At 38.7% G+C, this 20,182-nt stretch overlaps 1 protein-coding gene and 2 long non-coding RNA genes across 4 annotated transcripts in view; 1 reads left to right on the forward strand and 2 right to left on the reverse strand.

Moving 5' to 3' along the window:
- map1ab (microtubule-associated protein 1Ab) overlaps positions 1–13,991 on the reverse strand; it is a 76,166-nt gene extending 62,175 nt beyond the window's left edge. For both annotated transcript variants that reach the window (XM_038706179.1, XM_038706178.1), the window contains exons 1-2: positions 13,705–13,991; positions 3,190–3,291 (exon numbers count right to left, since the gene is read on the reverse strand). In XM_038706179.1, coding sequence (XP_038562107.1) covers positions 3,190–3,291; positions 13,705–13,963 — 361 coding nt within the window. In that variant the 5' untranslated portion in view covers positions 13,964–13,991. The remainder of the gene's footprint in view (positions 1–3,189; positions 3,292–13,704) is intronic.
- A 537-nt stretch (positions 13,992–14,528) lies between these two features.
- On the forward strand, positions 14,529–19,191 carry LOC119893827. Its single transcript, XR_005442841.1, has 2 exons — positions 14,529–14,665; positions 18,772–19,191. It is a non-coding gene; the product is annotated as an uncharacterized LOC119893827 (long non-coding RNA).
- Positions 17,761–18,362, reverse strand: LOC119893826. The gene is made up of 2 exons (XR_005442840.1): positions 18,195–18,362; positions 17,761–17,997 (listed from the first exon to the last, which is right to left on the reverse strand). It is a non-coding gene; the product is annotated as an uncharacterized LOC119893826 (long non-coding RNA).
- Positions 19,192–20,182: the final 991 nt, after the last annotated feature.

The following is a 20,182-nucleotide window of genomic DNA, read 5'->3' on the forward strand; positions in this document are numbered from 1 at the left end:
TGAGTCCAATGCATGCAGAGGTTTTGCTTCTACAGCCTTACTTGGTCCGGTATGACGCGTAGCTTATGGTGGCAAGTGTTAGACAATTTTGGCAAACTTAAAATAGAAATTTCAGTGTAACTCACATTACTTGGCCCCTTTGATGAGTGTGTGGCTCACCTCTACTTGGGCCATGTGAGCACTGTGTAATTAGCAATAACAACAAACACCATTATCGCTGAAAAGACCAAGTTCATCATCTACGGAGTGTCAAACATTGTGACTGACAATTGGGATGCACAGAATTTTACCGCAGAAAACATCTTGTGAAAAAGATGGGATAGGATTTGTTCTAAAGATAAAGTGAGCCTGGTGTCAGATGTGTTGAAGAAGTTTCGGACGCTGATGAAGACTTACAAAGTGCATATGGATACTAGGGGTGGGGGTAAAAAAAAAATCGATACAGCATAGTATCGTGATATTTGCTCTCTAATAATAAAATCTATTGCTTTTTTAGTCCACCAGAAAACTTAACAGGACCATACAGATGACTGAAAAACAGATAAACAGATGTTGACAAAGTTTGACTTTAGGGACCTAATTGGAAGTTGGAAAAAGGTAATAAATTGCAATATATCTCAATGGATTGAAAATCTCAATAAAATCGAATCACAACATAAATATCGTGATAATATCGTATCGGGGGGGCTCTGAAGTACTTCCTTTCTGGGGATATAGACCTAAGTGTCCAAATAAGGTTACTGTTCACCTATCTATACATGTGTAAAGATTATCTATACATAGTGTCAAGACACTATGCTTCCCAAAGTTAACCTAAAGGTTGTGTGTCATTCATGTGTAGGTCAGTCTTTCTATAATGGAACAAAATAAAGATAATTGGAACCTTGGGTTACCTAACAAATGGATAACGGTGTATCCTTATTAAGACCACTACATCAGTCACTTGACAAGCAAGCAGAGAGGAGACAGAGTCTGAACTACTGTTTTGGAGAGTCCCTGGCTGTCACCTTTGGCTTACTTTACCTGGGGAAACCTGTGTCATACCCCTAAATTCCTTCACACAACTGAATACGTTTACACTATAAAAAGGGCAGTGAGAAGACTGCATACATGCTAGTGTTTGTGAAATATTGTTTATGTCAAAAGGAAACACTAATTTTATAATAAATAAATATATAATAATAAATAATTCAGCATCATGTCTGCTTAAGGTCACTGGACGCTAAAACAAAGACACTTAAAGGGCGTCCTGTTTGACCACTCTGCCACTGTGCTGGTTTACATTACAGGACAGGGCCTTAGAAATGCAGTATACCATTTAGAAATCAAAAACAGCTTCTTTCAAAGCAACATGAATATAGTCAACCGAGATCTTATCTAACTATCTATCAAAACATGTTACAGTCTCCTGAGTTACAAAGAAAATATAAGAGTTTTGTACCCATCATCCTGTGTTCAAAGTTAAAATGGTTGTGCTATAGATGAAGCAGGCCTGAGGGAAAATAATCACCTTGATGTTTTATCAAAACTTGTATCAATAAACAACAGTTTTAAGCACAAATAAAAGGGACTCACTTTGGTTCACTGGAACGGAGGAGTGTTTCGTTATAAAAATAACCCAGAAAGACAGACTGGATGACAGATGGATGAAGCATACTAATAGTGTTTATTGTTTTACAGGAATTCCTGTTTTCTCTGAAGGACTTTGCTTCATTTAACAACTGTGTTGAAAAATGCTGTGTCATTTTCTGCTGACTGCTGCTGCTACTTTGCATTTGCCACTAGTGCAGTAACAATCTGTCCTGTGGTTGTCTGTTTCCTCGTATTTGTGTGTGTGTGTGTGTGTTTATATATGTGTGTGTTTCATTCCATCAGGTTCTTACCTGGCAGAAGATTGAAATAATTCCCTATTCAGCATCTGTCGTACTTTCAACCTGGGCTCTGAGCCCTAAATCGTCGCACCACATTGACATAAGAGGCCCCCCCCACACACACACACACACACATACACATATACACACATAGACAGGCCTAACACTGCAGGTCCACATCTCACTGAACAGTCATCATGGTGGTGATTATACACACAGTTCAACTTTGATGCAATGCAGATGGATTAAATGTCCACTAAATGCAACTCACTACTGGCAATCATCCCACGCTAAAAAAAAAGAGTTGGCGTGATGTTTTAATGGAAAATAAATTGGTTAATTCTCTTGGTTTTTTAAATATATATTTGTATCTTTTATTGTAATTAAAATTAAATGAATTAAAAAATAATGAACTTGTCACATATAATTTATAGATGATTCTGTTTTGTCTAGCTGTACATTTTCATTTCAAACTAGAAATATTTCATTTTAAATATTCAAATGTCTGTTTGTCCCATTCCAATCTCGACCCACCTGCAATGGGCATATATTTAATCAGCAAATAAATACTTAGATAGAGGAATTATTATCAATGCATCGCCAGTATAAAAATACTAATACCCTAAATTAAGTGAATATAATGGTCAGGCAGGTAGCCAGAAAATGCATTTCAGAAACTCCAATCAGTTAAGTGTCAATCAGCATCTAGTCTCGTGTCACAATACTGATATTATATTTATACACCAATATTAATATAATATCAGTAAATCTACCATATCTACATATAAACTGCATGTTAAAGTTTTCTTGGATTCATCTCTCTGCATTCATTCATTGGCACACTGGCAGCTCCAGATAGCAGAACCCAGAAATCATCTGACATCGGAAAACTATACACAGCAAGCTCAGGGTCAGCCCAGCTAGTGTGACGTGATTTGTACCAAAGAATACAAAAGGGACACGAGAGATGGTCTCCTGTATAGTAAGAACCAGCTTTGTAAGTCGCTTGATAATTTGCAATTCATCACTTTTTGTAGCAGGAGAAGGATATACATCCACCAGAGTCTTCACTTGTTCAAAATTAGCACATCTACATTATCTCAGGTAAGAGAATAGAACGCTAACATGCTGCAGCCTCTATTTATTATTTCCCCTAAGACATATTTACATTTAATTCTTGCTGAATGCAGCTTTCTTGTTTCATCCAACTCTGTTCCATAAAGATTCAAATGTATGTCGAATGTTTAGCTCAGAATAATTGACCCTCATATTACTCATCACTGGTCCATTGGCTCAAAGAGCGCCATATCACACTGACCTTTGACCTCGGAGGAGAAGTGGGCGGAGTGACGAGTTATAAACAGCTGCAACTGCTGAACAAGGTCACAGCACTCGAGGTCAACATCCCAGGATCGAAGTCCTGCCAGGAAGGAAGAGAAACAGCTTGAGTACAACATGAAGCAAAAATGACAGAGGTTAATGAACTTTAGGTATCTGATTAACCTGAGGCACAAACACACATTTAGCATGCAAGTTTGTACTGTTCATCGCAGTTTTTGTGAACTTGAGGTAACCTTTTACCAGATGTTGCTGCAGCATCTTGCCTGCCTCCCACCTTCTCCCCTCAACTCAGTTTCTAACTCTGTATAAGCTGCAGTGAAGATTAATGAGCAGAAAGCGTTCTAGCGTTCAAAATATCCTGAGACTGATAGCACAACATCTCTCATCAGTATTACTAACCTTAAACGACACTGTTGCACTACTTACTGCCATAGTTTGGATTTTGTCATACAACAATCCTTGTATACTACCAAAGGCCCAGTCTAAAGCCATAGTATTACAACTTAGCATAGTATAGTTCGTGTAAGCGTTGCCTTTTCTCATTTGATGAAAAAACATATTTTACCTAAAGTGCACAAAAGTTTTAGATTTTATCAAAGTTTTAAAACACATTAAATTCTTTTCAATTTTATTTAAAGGTTATGTGTGTAACATTTAGTGGCATCCAGCTATGAGGTTGCGAATTGCAACCAACTGTCTAGTCTACCGCTCCCCCACTCCCCTCCTTCAAAGAGCGCAAAAGGTGTGGTCTTCTGAGACAGCAGAGAGTAGCAAATGGGGATTCCTTAGATAGATATATTAAGAAATGATATTTAATTAATTATTCAGTAAAACCGTATTATAGGCGTCTATCTAAAAACTAAAATGTAGACACCGAGAGGCTGAGTATGGAAAAACTGTCTGCCAGACGCGCTGATTATCTAATAATTCCAGGATTCCGATTGCTGCGTTTTGATGGTTCATTTACAGGTAAAGTTAGACTATACAGGTGATCAGTTCCATACAGTGAAGATATCCATAAAATACTAGAAACACTGAACCGCAGTCAGCAAAAATTAGGCTTTCACCCATCACCCCCTCTCTCCAACGTGAACAGGTGATATCCTAATTTATTATCAGCACCCACACCATGTGATTAAAGCTTGTGAGCAACCAAAAGAAGGGAGCGTTCAAGAACCCATACCTGGCTCCTACATTCCGGCCCCTAATTATTACAGTCAATACACAGTAATAATTACAAATTCATTACGCATGCAGGAATATACATTTTCATATATTCATAGTCCATTGCAACAAATGTTCATCTGTCATCCATCATATAAATCATATATGATCAAAGTTAGGTTACAAGTCTGATGATTCCTGAAGAAGGCAGATCTTGGTCACAGGCCTATATACACAGCTGGTTAGAGTTTTAATACAGACTTGTCGCACAAGCCCCCTCCTGTCAGGAACTGCTTCAGTGATTTTACCAATGATCCAGGAATTACGGGGTGCAGAATCATCCACTATGAGTACTATGTCTCCAGGGATGAAGTTGCGCTTGACTCTTGTCCATTTCTGACGTTCTTGTAGTTGGGGTAGGTTATTTTGACTTGGTCACTGACAGATAACATGGAAAAAGTAAGCCAAGAGTGTGAAACATTGTCACTGTTTCTGCACCACAGTCCTTTATAAACCACATAATAGATAAAGTTTATACAAACATTGAGAAGGGAAACACGTTACATCTACATTACATCCCTCGCCAAAACTGCCCGCCATCAATAATATCTGTCAGATTATGGTGATTTGATAGCAGCTAAAACTAAAACTAAATAAATAATTTGATGGTGCTGAAATAGATCTCAGTCATGGCAGCAACAGTTACTCAGATAATCACTTCCTCTTTAGAGGTCTTGCCTTCAAAATAAAAGCGCAAGAACATTTTTAGCAGCAATGCTTTATTTTGAGTTGAATTGAGAGCTTTAACTTTGAAAAATTCTGAACAACATTAAAAAGAGTCTGTAGCCTGCTTCTGAAAGAGCCGTTAGATTCCCCTAAATGTCCTCTGCTTGAAGATACTGGGAAAATCAAAAAGCGTCCGTACACACACTGCAGATGTGCTGCAATGTGAGCATGAGAGACAGAATCCATTTGTTGAGAGAGAAAAAAAAATTCTCCCGACATAGATTGAGGTGAGAGTCCTGCACTTTACCAACTAGGCTAACCGAATACTTTTCAGATATACGTCATTTTAAAATATAACGTTACAGACAGAAATCATTTGTTGTTGTCATCAACAACTCACGTGTTTATTCTATCAATACCAGGTGTTTTCTTGTTAAAATGTGGAACGACGTCAGTATAATTTCACTTTGAACGAAAGGTGCGCATTGTTTCATCCATCCCTACTGTGCGGGATGAATAATTAATGTTATTCTTGTTTTTATTTAGAAAGATTGAAACTGCCCTTCTTAATACGTAATTGCAAACTCATTATGTCCTTTTTCTTAATATAAAATAATATAAATATAACTTAGCTATCTAACTATAATACCCCACAGTTAAAGCACATTTGGATTAGATATTGATTGCCCTTTTTATGTATATCTGCATCCTGTTTTCTTGGTCTACTGTGAAGACCCAAATATTTGGCTGTGAGTATCCTGGTGGTCCAGCCTGCAGCCTAGTGGACTCTGCTCTCCTCCTGCCGTATCTAAATAAGGTAGGATGGCTACAATGACTCCTGGCGTTTAAACTTTACCAGCTTCTAAACTGTAAAACATTTAAAACTTCAGGATGTGTTAAGTACCAACTAATCTTTCATGTGATCATGACAATGGCACATGAAACAATAAACACAACTCGTCATTCAAAACAAATGATTGCTTGAGTGAATTTACTTTCCTTGATTGAAAACAGCTTCTTTCGTATACTTCCGTGTAAGTGTGACGTATCCACCGGATTTTTCCCGGTTCTCTTAAGTACTGCGGACTGTATGTGCTGAGGTTGTTTGGCATATCAGATTTGTAAGGGCTCCAAGAAAATCACTGTATATCATTCATCCCGCGTTTCAATTGTCCCGGCTCTCCCCAACTATTTAACTGTAAATGACTATTAAGGGTAATAAACAATTTACACATTTGTATCATGTCATCACTCACTTATTAAGATCTTTACAAAGCAGTAGAAATATTTTATAATGCATAAATTATAAAAAATAAAAAAATCTGTAAACTCTATTTAAACCTTAATTTATTGATTAATGGCCGTGAAAACAAGCTGTAACCACAACGCTGACATATTATCTCCTTTTAACCTGTTAGCAACAGTTGCTTATTCACACATTTAGCAGATACTGAGGAACAATATCTTTTGAATACTGATTTTGTCCACCTGAATGCCAGTCCTAAATTTACTCTCCTTTTAGCTCTGTTTTTGGTGTCTACCAACCCCTGATGGAAATAACTTTTGCTGGTAAATGCTCTACTAAGTCCACCAGCTTGTATCAAACTTGGTCTGTGCCATTTGGTGCTGAGCTATTAGCTCAGGTGTCAGAGCTTTTAGCTGAAAACAGCTGCCTGCCACGTCTGAAAAACAATCTAATGAGAGTGCTGACTCAAAATAGTTAATAACAGGGCCAGAAAACCAAAACAATAAGCTCAAAAAGAGCTATCTATCTATATCTATAGAGCTAAGAGGAACTGCAAAGTCAGGTGATATTTCTCTGTGTGTTTGTCACAAGAACCAACATCTTTCCAACAAGTCGTCCAACCTAAACGACAACATAGGTCGTTTATCCATACCTCACAGTACTGACTTACGTAAAAACACCTGACTTCCTCCTTTGCTAGCGTTGTATGGCCATTGGAGATGTCCACTGTCACTATAAACATAATAATAACATAATAACATGCTGCACATATTGTTGTTTTTCTGGTGAGAACGGTCTCTATCTTTCACATTACACATAACCATCGTTCAAAATATTGATACAGCTTTAAGTAAAAGATTTATATCCTCTGTCATCCTACTTTATATTTTTATTCAGAAGTCATGGTTAAACGCCCATTGACTGATTCTATCCTTTCTAGTAGAAGACTTCACAGAATCTAGCCAATAAGCATGTATGAATGACTTACTAATATTTCTACTGAATTCCATTATTTTTGTTTTGTGAATTGATAATTAGGCTTATACCGCATCATCATCATCATCATCATGAAATGTTTCAAAGTGTTGGTTATGAAGTAATATAAAGTAAAAGCCTCCACATGAACATAAGCACTAAACATGAAAACTAGTCTAATTAGAGTTCATTGGATCAGTAGAAATGACTCGGTAAAGAACTGATCAGCATCTCATGCACACTCTTTCTCCCAAACACACACACACACCAGCTTTATCAGATCCTACTGAGCTGCAGTGAGTCAAACTTCAGAGAGAACTTGTCAGAGCTCATCCAGAAACCCACACCTCTCTCATCTTATCCACTTGTGGATTCCTTGAACCAGAGCAAGAAATTTGATTATTCTAATTTTTCTAAAATCTCGTCTTTCACAAGAAAGACTTTGAAGACCTTGTTTTGCCCTTAACTGAGGACAAGATGTTCCCTTGCTGCAGACTGCAGTCTGTTCTCAGAAATGCTGTGTCACTGTTCTCAAGTTTTTGTTAGCATTCACTGGCAAATGTCTACCTTTGCACTCCCAGACGCATAAAAATTACAACCTCTTACTCTGGTTTGGATGCCTTTTCATCTCAATCCTCTCAATATAAAGACTGTTAGCGTCAACAGAAGACAGGGAAAATGATGGGGATAAAGGAGGCCTTCATATTTTTGCGTCTGAATCTGCTGCTCTGCCAAGGAGGTGGTTAATCTATAATGAAAATAATAACTAGTCGCATTACTATACCAGTTCAAATAAGCCAGTTAAGCTCACTCTCCTATAATGACAGACCTGGATTGATTGATATTATACACGTTAATGTGGAGTTAATAACGTCTCATGTCCTTTTACTTTTAGTTATCAGTGTCTGCTTAATACTCCGCACATCATTATGCATATATGATGGCCCAGCTTAGGACCTTCTTATCCACTGTGTCAATGATGCTTCCCAAAAGCTTAGGGAAGCGGCCATTTATTGTGGGGTGGGCAATTTCACTATTTGTACATTTGCCAAAGCAACAATTTGAGTGTCATCCTTGATACTCACTTGTAAAATACTGTTTGAAGACACTTCTAATAAATTATAAATCTCACCTTTCTCACCCACCACAGATGCAGTGAATGTTTTAGGCTGTAGGGGGCAGTAATGAGCCAATTACAGCTTGGCACACCAGAATAGGTGCATTTAACAGCTCTGACTTAACATGATGCATGTTGGACTTAAAATAAGGCATGCTGGTTAGAAATTGTGTCCAACTTTCACCGGCGCTGCAAAACGTCACAATGTCACATGACATTAAAACCTCACGGGAGCAAGGCGGCTGCAGGCGGCATTTTTCTTGCAAATGCTGGAGATCAGTCATCAGTCATCTCAGCTCACAGTAAGCTCATGCAGGTAGACTGTGTCCGACTTGACATTTTTATTCCCTGCCCATGCAGTCACCTGCAGCTCACGTTATACTATTAAACTGGCGAAAGTCAGCCGCAGTCATCTCGAATCCACCTAATGACACAAAGATGACGCCACATTCAAAAAATGTACTCAGACATAAAACACAAAAGGTGAAATTTGTGCTTTATCAGTGGATTAGACAGTCCCAAATCGGGCTAAAATGTTTGATTAAACATACCAAAGAAAGTTAGACTGAAAAATTCTGTTATTTAGTTTGCTTGTGTACAAACATGGACATAATGTAGGTGACATCATTCATATGTTTCTGAAGAGCCACTGGCTGAATCCCAATCTCCACAATCACACACTTCGAGACACTATCCTAGTGAGTCTGTGAGGCTTTTATTGAACTGCAGTTTTTGGCACTTCCGGGTTGGCTTAATTTTTCAGACCTGGAGGTTCCAGTATCAAAGATTAATTTTAGCCTGAATAAAGATCTTCACCATAGCGTGGCCAGTAAAGCTACGTGACTGAAAATCAGTGAACAACCTCATCACTTAAGCAATCCAGCAGATACTCCACCCAAAATCTTTTTAGTATGAAACACTTATCTGCTATAGTCTTAAAAATGTGCTGTAGTTTAGTCCTTTAAAGAGCAGCGGTCAGTTTGATTTACGTCCATTACAAAAGATACAGAACATACTGAGCATATGGATGAATAACAAATCAGCGGGCTGTGAGGCGGGTGAGGCTTGAGTAGTTTCTGTTGATTGTCTTTTTATCCACTATCTCAAAGCTCGAATCAATTGTCACCTTCATAATTCAAGCTGACCACGGCTGTTGTTCATTGTGAAGCGTCTGCAAGAGGCGAGCATCAGTTACTGGATGGGAGGAATGTGAAATGTTAATAATGATATTAATACAAATATGTTATTAATACCTTATCAGTTACTAAATGGGTAATTTCTTGCACTGTGTGCAAAACATTTCATCATTTCCCACTTGAGATGCAGCCAAAGGATTATGGCTGCTAAACGCTGCAGAGCACCTACAGTCACTTGTATGAAGGGAAACGTGTGACCACACAGAATCAGGTTTGGGACATGGTGTCTTAATAGTGTCTAAAGCAAGAAGGGAAGAGCACTAAGCTCAGTGTCAGAACCCCAGTCGCACTAACTTTCCGTTTCTCTACGATCGTGATCTGTTAATCCTAATAAGGTGTTGTCGGCCTGACAGTCTCCCCAGCACATGTGGTAGAAACACTGGATCACAAGCTCCGGATGTGTCCAACTGGTGTCCAAACCACGTTTTGTCAAGAAAACACACATGAAATGTGAAACGGGAAATGACGCAAACCTACACATGAAACAGCTGTTGTTTGTTATTATGAAGATACCACTTACAAAGACAAAAAATATGGGTAAAACAATGGATTAACACACGCAGGTAGCAGGGATTGTCTGAGCTACAGAGAGAGCTGGAGGTGAGTAAAAAGTGTTTTGTAGTGAAAAAGTAGCTGCCTGCTCTGCCAGCTGCCTGCTCTGCCAGCTGCCTGCCTGTAGTTCACACATAACGAGCGGCAAATCGGGCTAAAAATCGCGTAGTCTGAACTAGGCTTAAGCCATGGGTTAAAAAATAAACATGTGAATGTCGTAGCCCTGGCAAAAGCAAAATATTTGGACAAGCCAGTAATGATAATATGCTAATTTATCAGGTTTGATGTTGAAAAGATAAGTCAATTAATTGATTAGTTTATCAAATTAAAAAGAAAATGATGAAAATAAATGATATGTTACTTGTCAAGCAAACATTCACTGGTTACAGCTTCTTAAACGTTAGGATTTGATGCTTTTCTCTTTTTGCATATAATTGTAAATCTAGGGCCTTTGGGTTGTTAGTTAGACTAGAAGAGAAACAATTAGATAATTAATCAATTAGCTGATAAGATGAACTTAATCTGCAACTATTTTGATAATTTATTAACCATTAAAGTAATTTTTCAAGCTACAAAGATTCCTTTGCTTCAGTTTCTCAAATGTGAGGATTTGCAGCATGTTTTACCTTCAGGTTTTGGATTGTTGGTCAGTATAACAAGCTATTTGAAGATGTCAGCTTGGCATTTAGGAAATTGTGATTTTTTTTTTTTTTTACATATTTCTTCTGAACATTTTTCAAAGTTTTTTGAATATTTTATAGACCAAACAATGACTGGATTATTCAAAATAATAATAGAAAATTATTAGTTAACAATTTATTTAAAAACAATTTAAAATATTAGCTACAACCATAAAGGTGGGGTAAGCAATTCTAATCCAATAAATTTCAGAAACAAACTCAGCGAATATCTCCTTGGAGGCCGCTGGCTGTCCGATCTGTGTGTGCTGAAAAATGAGGTGTTTGCACAGAGCCCTGGCTCTGTAAATGGGAAACAAACAAAGTGACCCGCACCCCGCCACAAAACACTATTCCAGCCATGATTTGTGTGTTTGGTAACATTAAATGACTTGCCCACAGATGTTCAGCTTACTTTCTGGTTTACCAAGACATGCTATTGTTGTGATGTTAGCTACAGTAGCAGGAGAGTCGTGAGTGTCACTGTCTGGAGCTGTGCTGTCTCGTCCTCTCAGCATGTTAGCTTAGCAACTGTTAGCAATTGTAGCAACAGTTTGCTAACCCACAATTTAGCTAACGTTAGTTATATCAGAATCAGAATCAGTTTTATTGCCAGGTATGTGAACACATACGAGGAATTCGACTCAGGATTGTACATTGCTCACGATGTGCTTACTCGTACAAAAATACCATAACACAATAATAGACAACACTAATATACACACTATGAACAAAACAATATAGACATATTGACAAATAGTGCAGTGATCAGAGTGCAAAGGATGCAAGAGTAAACTATTATTCTCATTATACTATATGCTGTGTTATATATCATGGCATTTCTCCAGAATCCCATACCTGACCTTGAAGTTAAGCCTGCAACTAATGAATATTTTCATTATTGATTAATCTGCCGATAATTTTACATTTATTCATTTAGCTGCCGCTTTTATCCAAAGGACGCACGCCGGGGTTAATCCAGAGTGTCTTCTTCAGGGACACATTGGTCAATGTATATATATCAGAGATCGCACACCAGTTGCCTCTGGAGCAACTAAGGGGTTAAGTGTCTTGCTCAGGAACACATTAGTTGATGTGTATATGTCAGAGGTCGCACGCCAGTTGCCTCTGGAGCATCTAAGGGGTTAAGTGTCTTGCTCAGGGACACATTGGTCGATGTGGAGTAGTGCACCCGGGTCTCTCACACCAAAGGCGGGTGTCTTATCCACTGCGGCACCAACACCCCCATCTCGATTAATCGATTAGTTGTTAGGTCCAGATAATTGTGAAAAATGTCAATCAGTGTTTCCCAAAGCCCAAAGTGACGTCCTCAAACGTCTTTTGTCCACAACCCAAATATATTCAATCAACTGTCATAGAGGAGGAAAGAACATTTGGGAAGCTAAAATCAGAAAATGTTTTTTTCTTTTAAAAAAAGGAATCAAAGCGATTAATTGATTATCAAAATAGTTGCATTTAATCATTTAATAACTGACAACAAATCGAGTAATCGTTGCAGCTTTTCTTTAAGGTAAAGAAAATAACCTATTTAGAAAAGTTACATTAGATTTTGGGGAAGTTCATTTCATTTAAGCATCTAAACGACAGAACAAAAAATTACTGTAACATTAATCAATAATGAAAAGAATGATAAGCTGTAGCACTGTCAGATTTAAAGGCAAACAAATCACATCTGATTTAATAAAAAGATATTTAACCGTGTTTGACTACAACACTGCAGTGAGGGTGACTTGTTGCAGGCCAACAAAAGGACTCTGCAGATAACATGTAATGAGAGTCAATGGCAGGTCGTTCACACTGAGTCACACTTAAAACACCGGCCTGGGCGAAAGAATCGATGCTGTAATGAGCCGGGGGCGTGAGCGATACTGAGCTCGCCACAGAGCAGCATTCAAGTCCCTAACGACTGTAGGAGGTCACATGGGATGGATGGGGTTGCTATGGCGCCTTGGAGGCATCTAAAACTGCGATTGATCATCCGAAATAAGAACAGCTTAGAGTGGCAACGGCACAGCAGAAAATTTGCTGACGGGCATACTCCTGAGTCTGCAACACACAGCAACATCCTTCACAACAATGCCTTTACATCCCTAAACTTCAGACGGCCAGCACTGACAGAATCTCTGCTGTAATTCCTCAAGATGAGAAGCAGGCTTTGAACTCAGACAGTGCTGAGATATTCAGCTGAGTAATGGATGCCCGAGTCCAGCAGGAAACAGAAAGCTGCATGTTGTCCTTAATAATATCTGTGAAGCTGTTGTGTTGTCATTGCTCATTGCAACCTGTTTGTTTAGTAGTTTGAGTTTACATGACAACCCATCCACAAGCTTAAACACAGCCTGCTAAAATACAAAGAAGCATTTTGGATGGCTGCAGCAACACAGACAGCCACGCTGATCATCAGGTCTGTTAATGTCTGCTTACTTTGTAATTATTGATTCATACATTGATTAGTAGCCTCGATATAAATAGAACAGTATTTGTTAAAACTGAGAGGGAGGCTGCTTGCTGCTCTGTTAAAGTAAAAAATACATCTGCTGCATTTACAACTTGAGTCTGCATTTTTACAGTCATAGAGTTCGCAGTGGGTAAGGGAAAAATGCGTGGTGGTGTCCCATGGTGCAATGCTGCAGCAACTACCTCTACCTATGGATTCCTATCCTATCCATTGCGTCAAAATATTTCTCTCCTCTTGATGTTTTCAGGTTTTAACCTTTTTCCGCGACTTTCCATCCCAACGCTGCACTCTGAAACACAACTGCTAAAAAAAAAAAGGTAACAAGCACGGATTGAGAGCGGCTGTTCGTCCATCACTCACCCTGCTCTATCTGCGCTCTGGCGGTGTCCAGCTGGTGCTCCGTGCCGATCTCCCCGATCACTATCAGCATGTAGTAGCCGCCCCGGTTGAACGGCACCCCGCGTCGCCGTCTCCCTTCTCCTCGACGGTACCGTAGTCGCTCCTCGGACCCAGGAGGAGGCGCGCTGTAGCCCTCGTCTTCCTCCACCACCGGGAGCGCACCTCGCACCGGGATCTCCATGGCAACAACCCCTGGAGCCGACGCCGAGGCTGACTCCATCTCCAGAGGGTGGGGGTGGAGGGTGGGGGGTGCTAAGAGGTGAGGGAGGGGAAGGGAGGGTGAAGACAGATAAAAAAAATATTTATTTCCGGTGCAACTTTCATAATTAGAGCGCCGAGAATAAATGGATTAGTAAAATTGTCAACAACTCAGCCCTTTTACATTAATTACATGTGCTATCAGGGTTAATGTATCAGTCTTTGATCATATCTGGGGTCCCTTCATATGCTATCTAGAGTGAACACACAGAGCACCTGGGAATATGTAAAGTTATAACCCTCTACAGTGTCCAAACCCTTCGTAGGTTTGTTTAGGCTTATAGATTTTTGTGTCTTGGTTATCTGAGCATAAATAGCCTAAATAATACAATATATGTGAACTAAATGTACTAACCAACGCTCCTAAACCCGATGATTATTATTATAATTTTATTAATTTGCATTTTTGGGATAACTGGAGATTTTGTTCAGATATCCGACTTTTTTTTTTTTTTTTTTTTTTGTTCAATGTTTATGTTCAATATTTCCAAATAATGTGCTTAACCACTGCCCTGCCATAGCTTTGAGTTAGTGGAGCGGCACACGTTGAAAATATTGGATTTAAACGTTGGTGTCGCCCCGGATAAACATTGTGTCATTCCTGACAGACAGTAGACATCTGAAGAAAATACCTTAAGAAATGTAATCCACTCCTGAATAACAGGTAAAAATAGTTTGACCTGTCCCTACCACAGGTTGCTTACGGAAGGTGATATGATTCTGTAGTCACGAATGATGCTAATAACAAGCTAACATTAGCTCAGCAAGATGCTAACGTTACCACATTATCCTGTTCTGTGTTTAGCTACTCGTGTTTCAGATTGGGTGCTTTACCAAAGGTAGGTTTGCCAAAGTTAAGTTTTTATCATTGAGGCCTTTCATCATGTACGAGTATGACATACTCTTAAGCATTCATCTTACCTTTGTTTGGCTTGTCCAGGTGTGTTTTCGAGTGAAGCTAAAGTTATCCGTAACGTTAACGTACACTCGGCGAGTAACGTTAATTTTTGTCTTGGAAATATTTTAAGTTATGTTGTTTCTTAGTATCTCCACCTTCTCACCTGACACCAGTTGAATCTCTGGAGTTCTTTGGGATTTATTTCAACGGTCAAAACAGGTGACTTGAGAAACATGTGGTTGTCAGACCAGCAAGAAGCCAATGCTTGTAACCCCTGGTTAAAATGTGCTTAATGGACAGAGTTGGGATTGGGTGGTAATTCAACAATAGACAACTATGTTAGCTGGGCAAAATTAAAGCTACAAACAACCCACAATTCAACCCTGTCTTAAGGCAACACCCACTAATACTCAATTGCCAGTTAGGAACACCTTACTAAAATGCTGCAGCCATGAAAATAAATCATACTTTCACAAAGTTGATAATGTTCAGTTTTTGTGGAAACTGTTTTAGAGATGTTTGGAGAATTTTCTTTTTGGTGCTGCTGAATTGTATTGTGTTACTCTGACGGGTGTTCTGTCTGCCCCGTTTAAATCAATGAGGATAGGATAAATAACACCTCTTTGTGTAATGCAATATCAAAAAGAGCTTAAAGTTGAATCAACAACTCTCACTTTCAACAAACCTTCATATAAATGTAGGTTTTATCGTAAGACGGTCGTATTGAACTGCATTTGTAACTTTTTTCCCTGTTTTGTTACACCAGCAAGAAGAAAAACATGAATATCACACAAACCCTATTTTGGCATAATCCTACATTCCACTGTACAGGTACATGTGTACAATGTACATGTTCCATACAATAGAAAATGCATAAAAAGACAGTGGTTCATAGTGGTTAAGCAGCTCTCACTCTATTATTGTTTTTGTCAATTTGTTGCAGGATATATATTCTTGCTCAACAACTCTATCATGTCTCTTGAAGTATTAAAATAAAAATAAAAAACAAACATAGAAACTTCAGCATTTTAGTGTGAGTGCTAATAATGTATTGGAAACTCACAAAACCTGAATCAGACAGCTTGAGCTTAATAATAAACTTTAAAGACATTTTTTTGGAAATGATTGTAAACGTAGTCTAGCAGGATTTATAAATCAAACAGGATTAGACTGCTGTAAACGTCAATCAGGCTCTGCTGTTCCCTCTCAATCTCCATTTAGGACTCAGATGATGCATGAATGTAGTCGGTCTAGAGCAGTGAAGGTGGAGGACTTATTTAAATATCCAGAGTTCAAATGTGTTTTTATGTACACACATATTCCCACACATCAGGACACACAAGACAAAGAGAGAATTCAGACCAGCCTTAAAACAGCCTCTTTCTTCTCAGATAAATGTACCTCATTCAGCTTTTCTCCTGGTTAACCTTGAGCTTGGCACATTTCAGTGTGTAGCAGAGGGCATCTCAGCGTAAACTGGCAGCACCACACTGAGGGTATCATAAGGAGGTCCACACCACACTTCTGTTGGGCCTCAGAAGTAAGCCTGAACCATCCTTTTACTGTCATAGTCACTGATTTAACACGTGGCAGGAGATAGCTGCAAATAGCAGCACACACTTTCAGATCTGTCCCAGTTAGTTACTTACATTGAGATGATAAATATGTTCCTTTCATTTAGGCCATGCTCTTATTAAAGTTCTATTTTCATGTTTTCTGTTAGTATTTCTGATTCAAAATCCAAATACCCAACATGCCCCATTAAGGGTTCATGTCTTATACAAAAAAGATAATTTCTCTTCCTGAATTCAAATTAAGCCAAAGTTAAATTTAACAAACACGAGTTTATATGACTTGATATATCATTTATACCTGTTCCGATCAGGTGTGTTTGTAAGCCACAGTGTGCAACATCGAACACTGGCAGTGTGAAGATACCTCATGTTGTTTTTTTGCTGCAGGTCTCTCTGACAGTGACTCAGCATTTTACTTAATAGACAACCAAACTACACTCATGCTTCCCTCTAGTGGTAATAAACAAAACTTCTAACTCACTGCTAGTTCAGAAGATGACGTAAGCTACAAAATATCTGTAGGTTATGGCCTATGGTTATGGCTTAGAAAAGTGTATCTCTCCAGAACGTTCATGGAAAAGAATGGTTTAATGTTTAATCATAGACTAAAACACAATTTAAGTAGCTGTTCAGAGCAGACATAGACCACACTCATTTTAAAAAGATATCCTTCCTTTAATTTTAAGAACAACATGACTTTACAAAAATAGATTTTAGATATAGATATTAGATATTTATAACGTAATATATAGATATTAGATATCTAATATATATATATATATATATATATAGTATATTAGATAAGATGTTCCAGAGGATTCTCCCAAGATTTAACTTTTAATTTTCTAAACAACTAAAACCCAATTACCTTTACTCCAGTCAGATGAATCCCACTGATTTAGTGTCAGTTTTTCAAACAAGAAGCAGATTTTGATCCCACTACCATGTTGTCAAGATTACTGTATCAAGCTATTGGGAACTATAAATTGGAGTCTACCTCGCCATCTGCTGGACCACTTATGTTAAAGCACATTGTTGGGCCAAATCACTCATACAGTGTCCCTCTGACCTAAAATACTGGTTTCTTACCTTTCTATACTCAAAATATTTAACACTCAAAGCTATATGAACAAAAAAAACCCCGATTTAAGTCACATCTAGTGCATACACTATTAAAATGTGAGGTGTTACATGTATACCACAGAATAAAACATCTATTAGAAATGCCTTAAAAGTGTGTGTATACACTTAAAGATCAAGATGAAACAGGAACACATCAGAGTTATCTTAACAATAACATAATTTATTTTACAAAATGATATTAAAGATAATAAGATGGAAATCAGTATCAGTCATGTTAGTATACGTGTGTGTGGAAATGTCAATCACAACACAAAAAACAAACAGCAGCTAAACCCGCAATAAAAGGGAGTAAGACATAAAGGTGGAGAGCTTTTTAGCTCCCTACCACACAGGGCCCAGGTGTAGCTCATACAGCTGATGACCTCCTCCTAGACCCACATCCTGCAAGACAAGAAATGGACACTGCACACCTAGTGGCTGGGAGGGGTTGACACACTATGCTTTTAATAAATGAAATACAAGATGTGCCTTTAACTGATTTTAAAATGACTTTGGACGATTTGAAGGCCTCTCTGAGAAACTTAATGATTGTCTTTAGGTCATTTTTATCTAGTGCAAGGGTCTGGAAACAAACTTACCTGTTGATCCCATTTACTAGGCAAGAAGAAATTTAATTGTTTAACTTTGGCTGGCAGTAATAATAGTGTCATCATTCGCATACTATAAAGCAGATCTACAAAACGAGCAGTTTGCAGGATGTGGAGTTGTACCTTTATGGGCCATCCCATCCTAGTGGGAGTGCTGAACACTGCAAAATTAAATAGTATGGTTTGAGGTTTACTGATCATATTTATTCCATAGAAAGAGTGTGAGTGTGGAAAGAGGGATCAGGAAGGGTTTTGGTGGGTTCTGGTTTGTTAGGGAAACCCAGGTGTTGTTAATTAGATCGTTAGGTAATTAGTGTAGTACGATCAAGATAAACCACTGGGATGTGATCTTTCCCTGTCATTACTTGAACTATCTCAGCAAAACATTTTTGTGTAGCATTCACTTTTTACAATATATATTATTAAAGGGAAACCTTAGTTTAAAAACATAAACTAATAATATAGCACATTTGTGTCATAAGTATAAAAAAAATTAACCAACTAACAAAAAATCTCTGACTGCTCATTCTGTCTCTTTCAACATGTTACTGTCCCTGACTTTTTAAAGGTGCAGAGAAGAAACTGTCTGCCCAGGTAGCTGGCCTGTCTGGCCCAGTTGCTGATGGCTGTGTTTGATGGGAAGTGGCTGCAGTTATTCTGAGCTCCAGACAGAGTGACAGACAGAGCCTGGAGAAAGAAACACCGGCAGAGTGACAGCCAGACAGACAGAAGAAGCAGCATTTTGGGTGATTCCCCACAGACTGCCTGGGTCACTGCAGACACAGAGTGGTCACAAAGGTCTCCCTCTCTCCTCTGCTTTGTGTCCAGTCTCTTCTGTCCTTCCTAAAATAGAGAGGAGGAGGAAACAGACAAAAGTGTCAGACTTGCTATCAAAGATGAGAAAATGGCCTTCGGCTATTGATGAGTATGCTGTCTACAGTATGATTAGCTATTGTTTAATTGAATTAAAGTGTTCTGGGTAAGGGCAGGAGTTTCCTCTTTCTTTTCTGCTTTCCCTGTTAGTCATTTTGTGCCCCTTCAGGTTTAATTTACGCCCCATTGTTTTGGGCTCAACACACAGGTTGGGAACTATTCCTGTAGATGGTGCAGGTTGGTATGATGACCTGACAGTGACCAAACAGCTCCTCATTGTGGAGAATCTATGATACTGTTACACAGGCGTCTCTAGACCCTTTTTACAGGGGCACGTGCCCCTGCATCCATGTGCTGTGCCCCAGTGAAATTGTTGAGAACCCGTGGCGTCAGACGTGTGGGGCTCTGCGTTCAAGCTAGCAATAATTGGCAACATCTGCAATGTCTGGTCAAGTTTGCAATAATATATATGCAATGTCTGGTTACAATTTCAAAATAAAACTATAGGTTGATGTGAAACTGCACTTTGTTACCATATGAAACGTCGCAAACAATGAGTCAGTGTTGAAAGCTAGTGTTACAACGTTGATGAGAGGACTAAGAGGGACTATCCTGTGCATAAGAAGAGAAAAACCTCAATGACTTGTGTTCTCTCCTCTCAAAGTCTGATGTGAGCAGCATGTGTAGCTGCAGTGAATCGCTGTCTGTCTGTCTTTCTAACCCAGTTGAGCAGTGCTTCTCGGTCTGTTTTGGTCTTGGTTTCTTGCCACAAAACTACATCGCGTGTGAACATGCGCTCATACCATGGCTCAAACGCATGTGCGCGTGTACAAAATGAAATTTATGCATCTGGCTGAGCGGTGCAACAGTCTGCAGCCGGACTTTATTGCATTCCAGCAGCAACATTAGTGGGACCAGTCCAGACAGCACACAGGTGTGATGGCACTCCTCATAGGCCTTTTAATTCAAGGTAAACAGAGTGGATGTTTATGAGAACAGATTAATTATATCACCTGTGCACAAATGACAAACAAGGGTTCACCAACAAAAGTTAAATTATGTGTATATGTTCACAATTTTAGTAAAACTTTCATAACATCATCAAA

Source organism: Micropterus salmoides, unplaced genomic scaffold (genome assembly GCF_014851395.1).
Source record: "Micropterus salmoides isolate LMB-PRFRI ecotype aquatic unplaced genomic scaffold, ASM1485139v1 Ms_hic_scaffold_8, whole genome shotgun sequence".
NCBI lineage: Eukaryota > Metazoa > Chordata > Actinopteri > Centrarchiformes > Centrarchidae > Micropterus > Micropterus salmoides.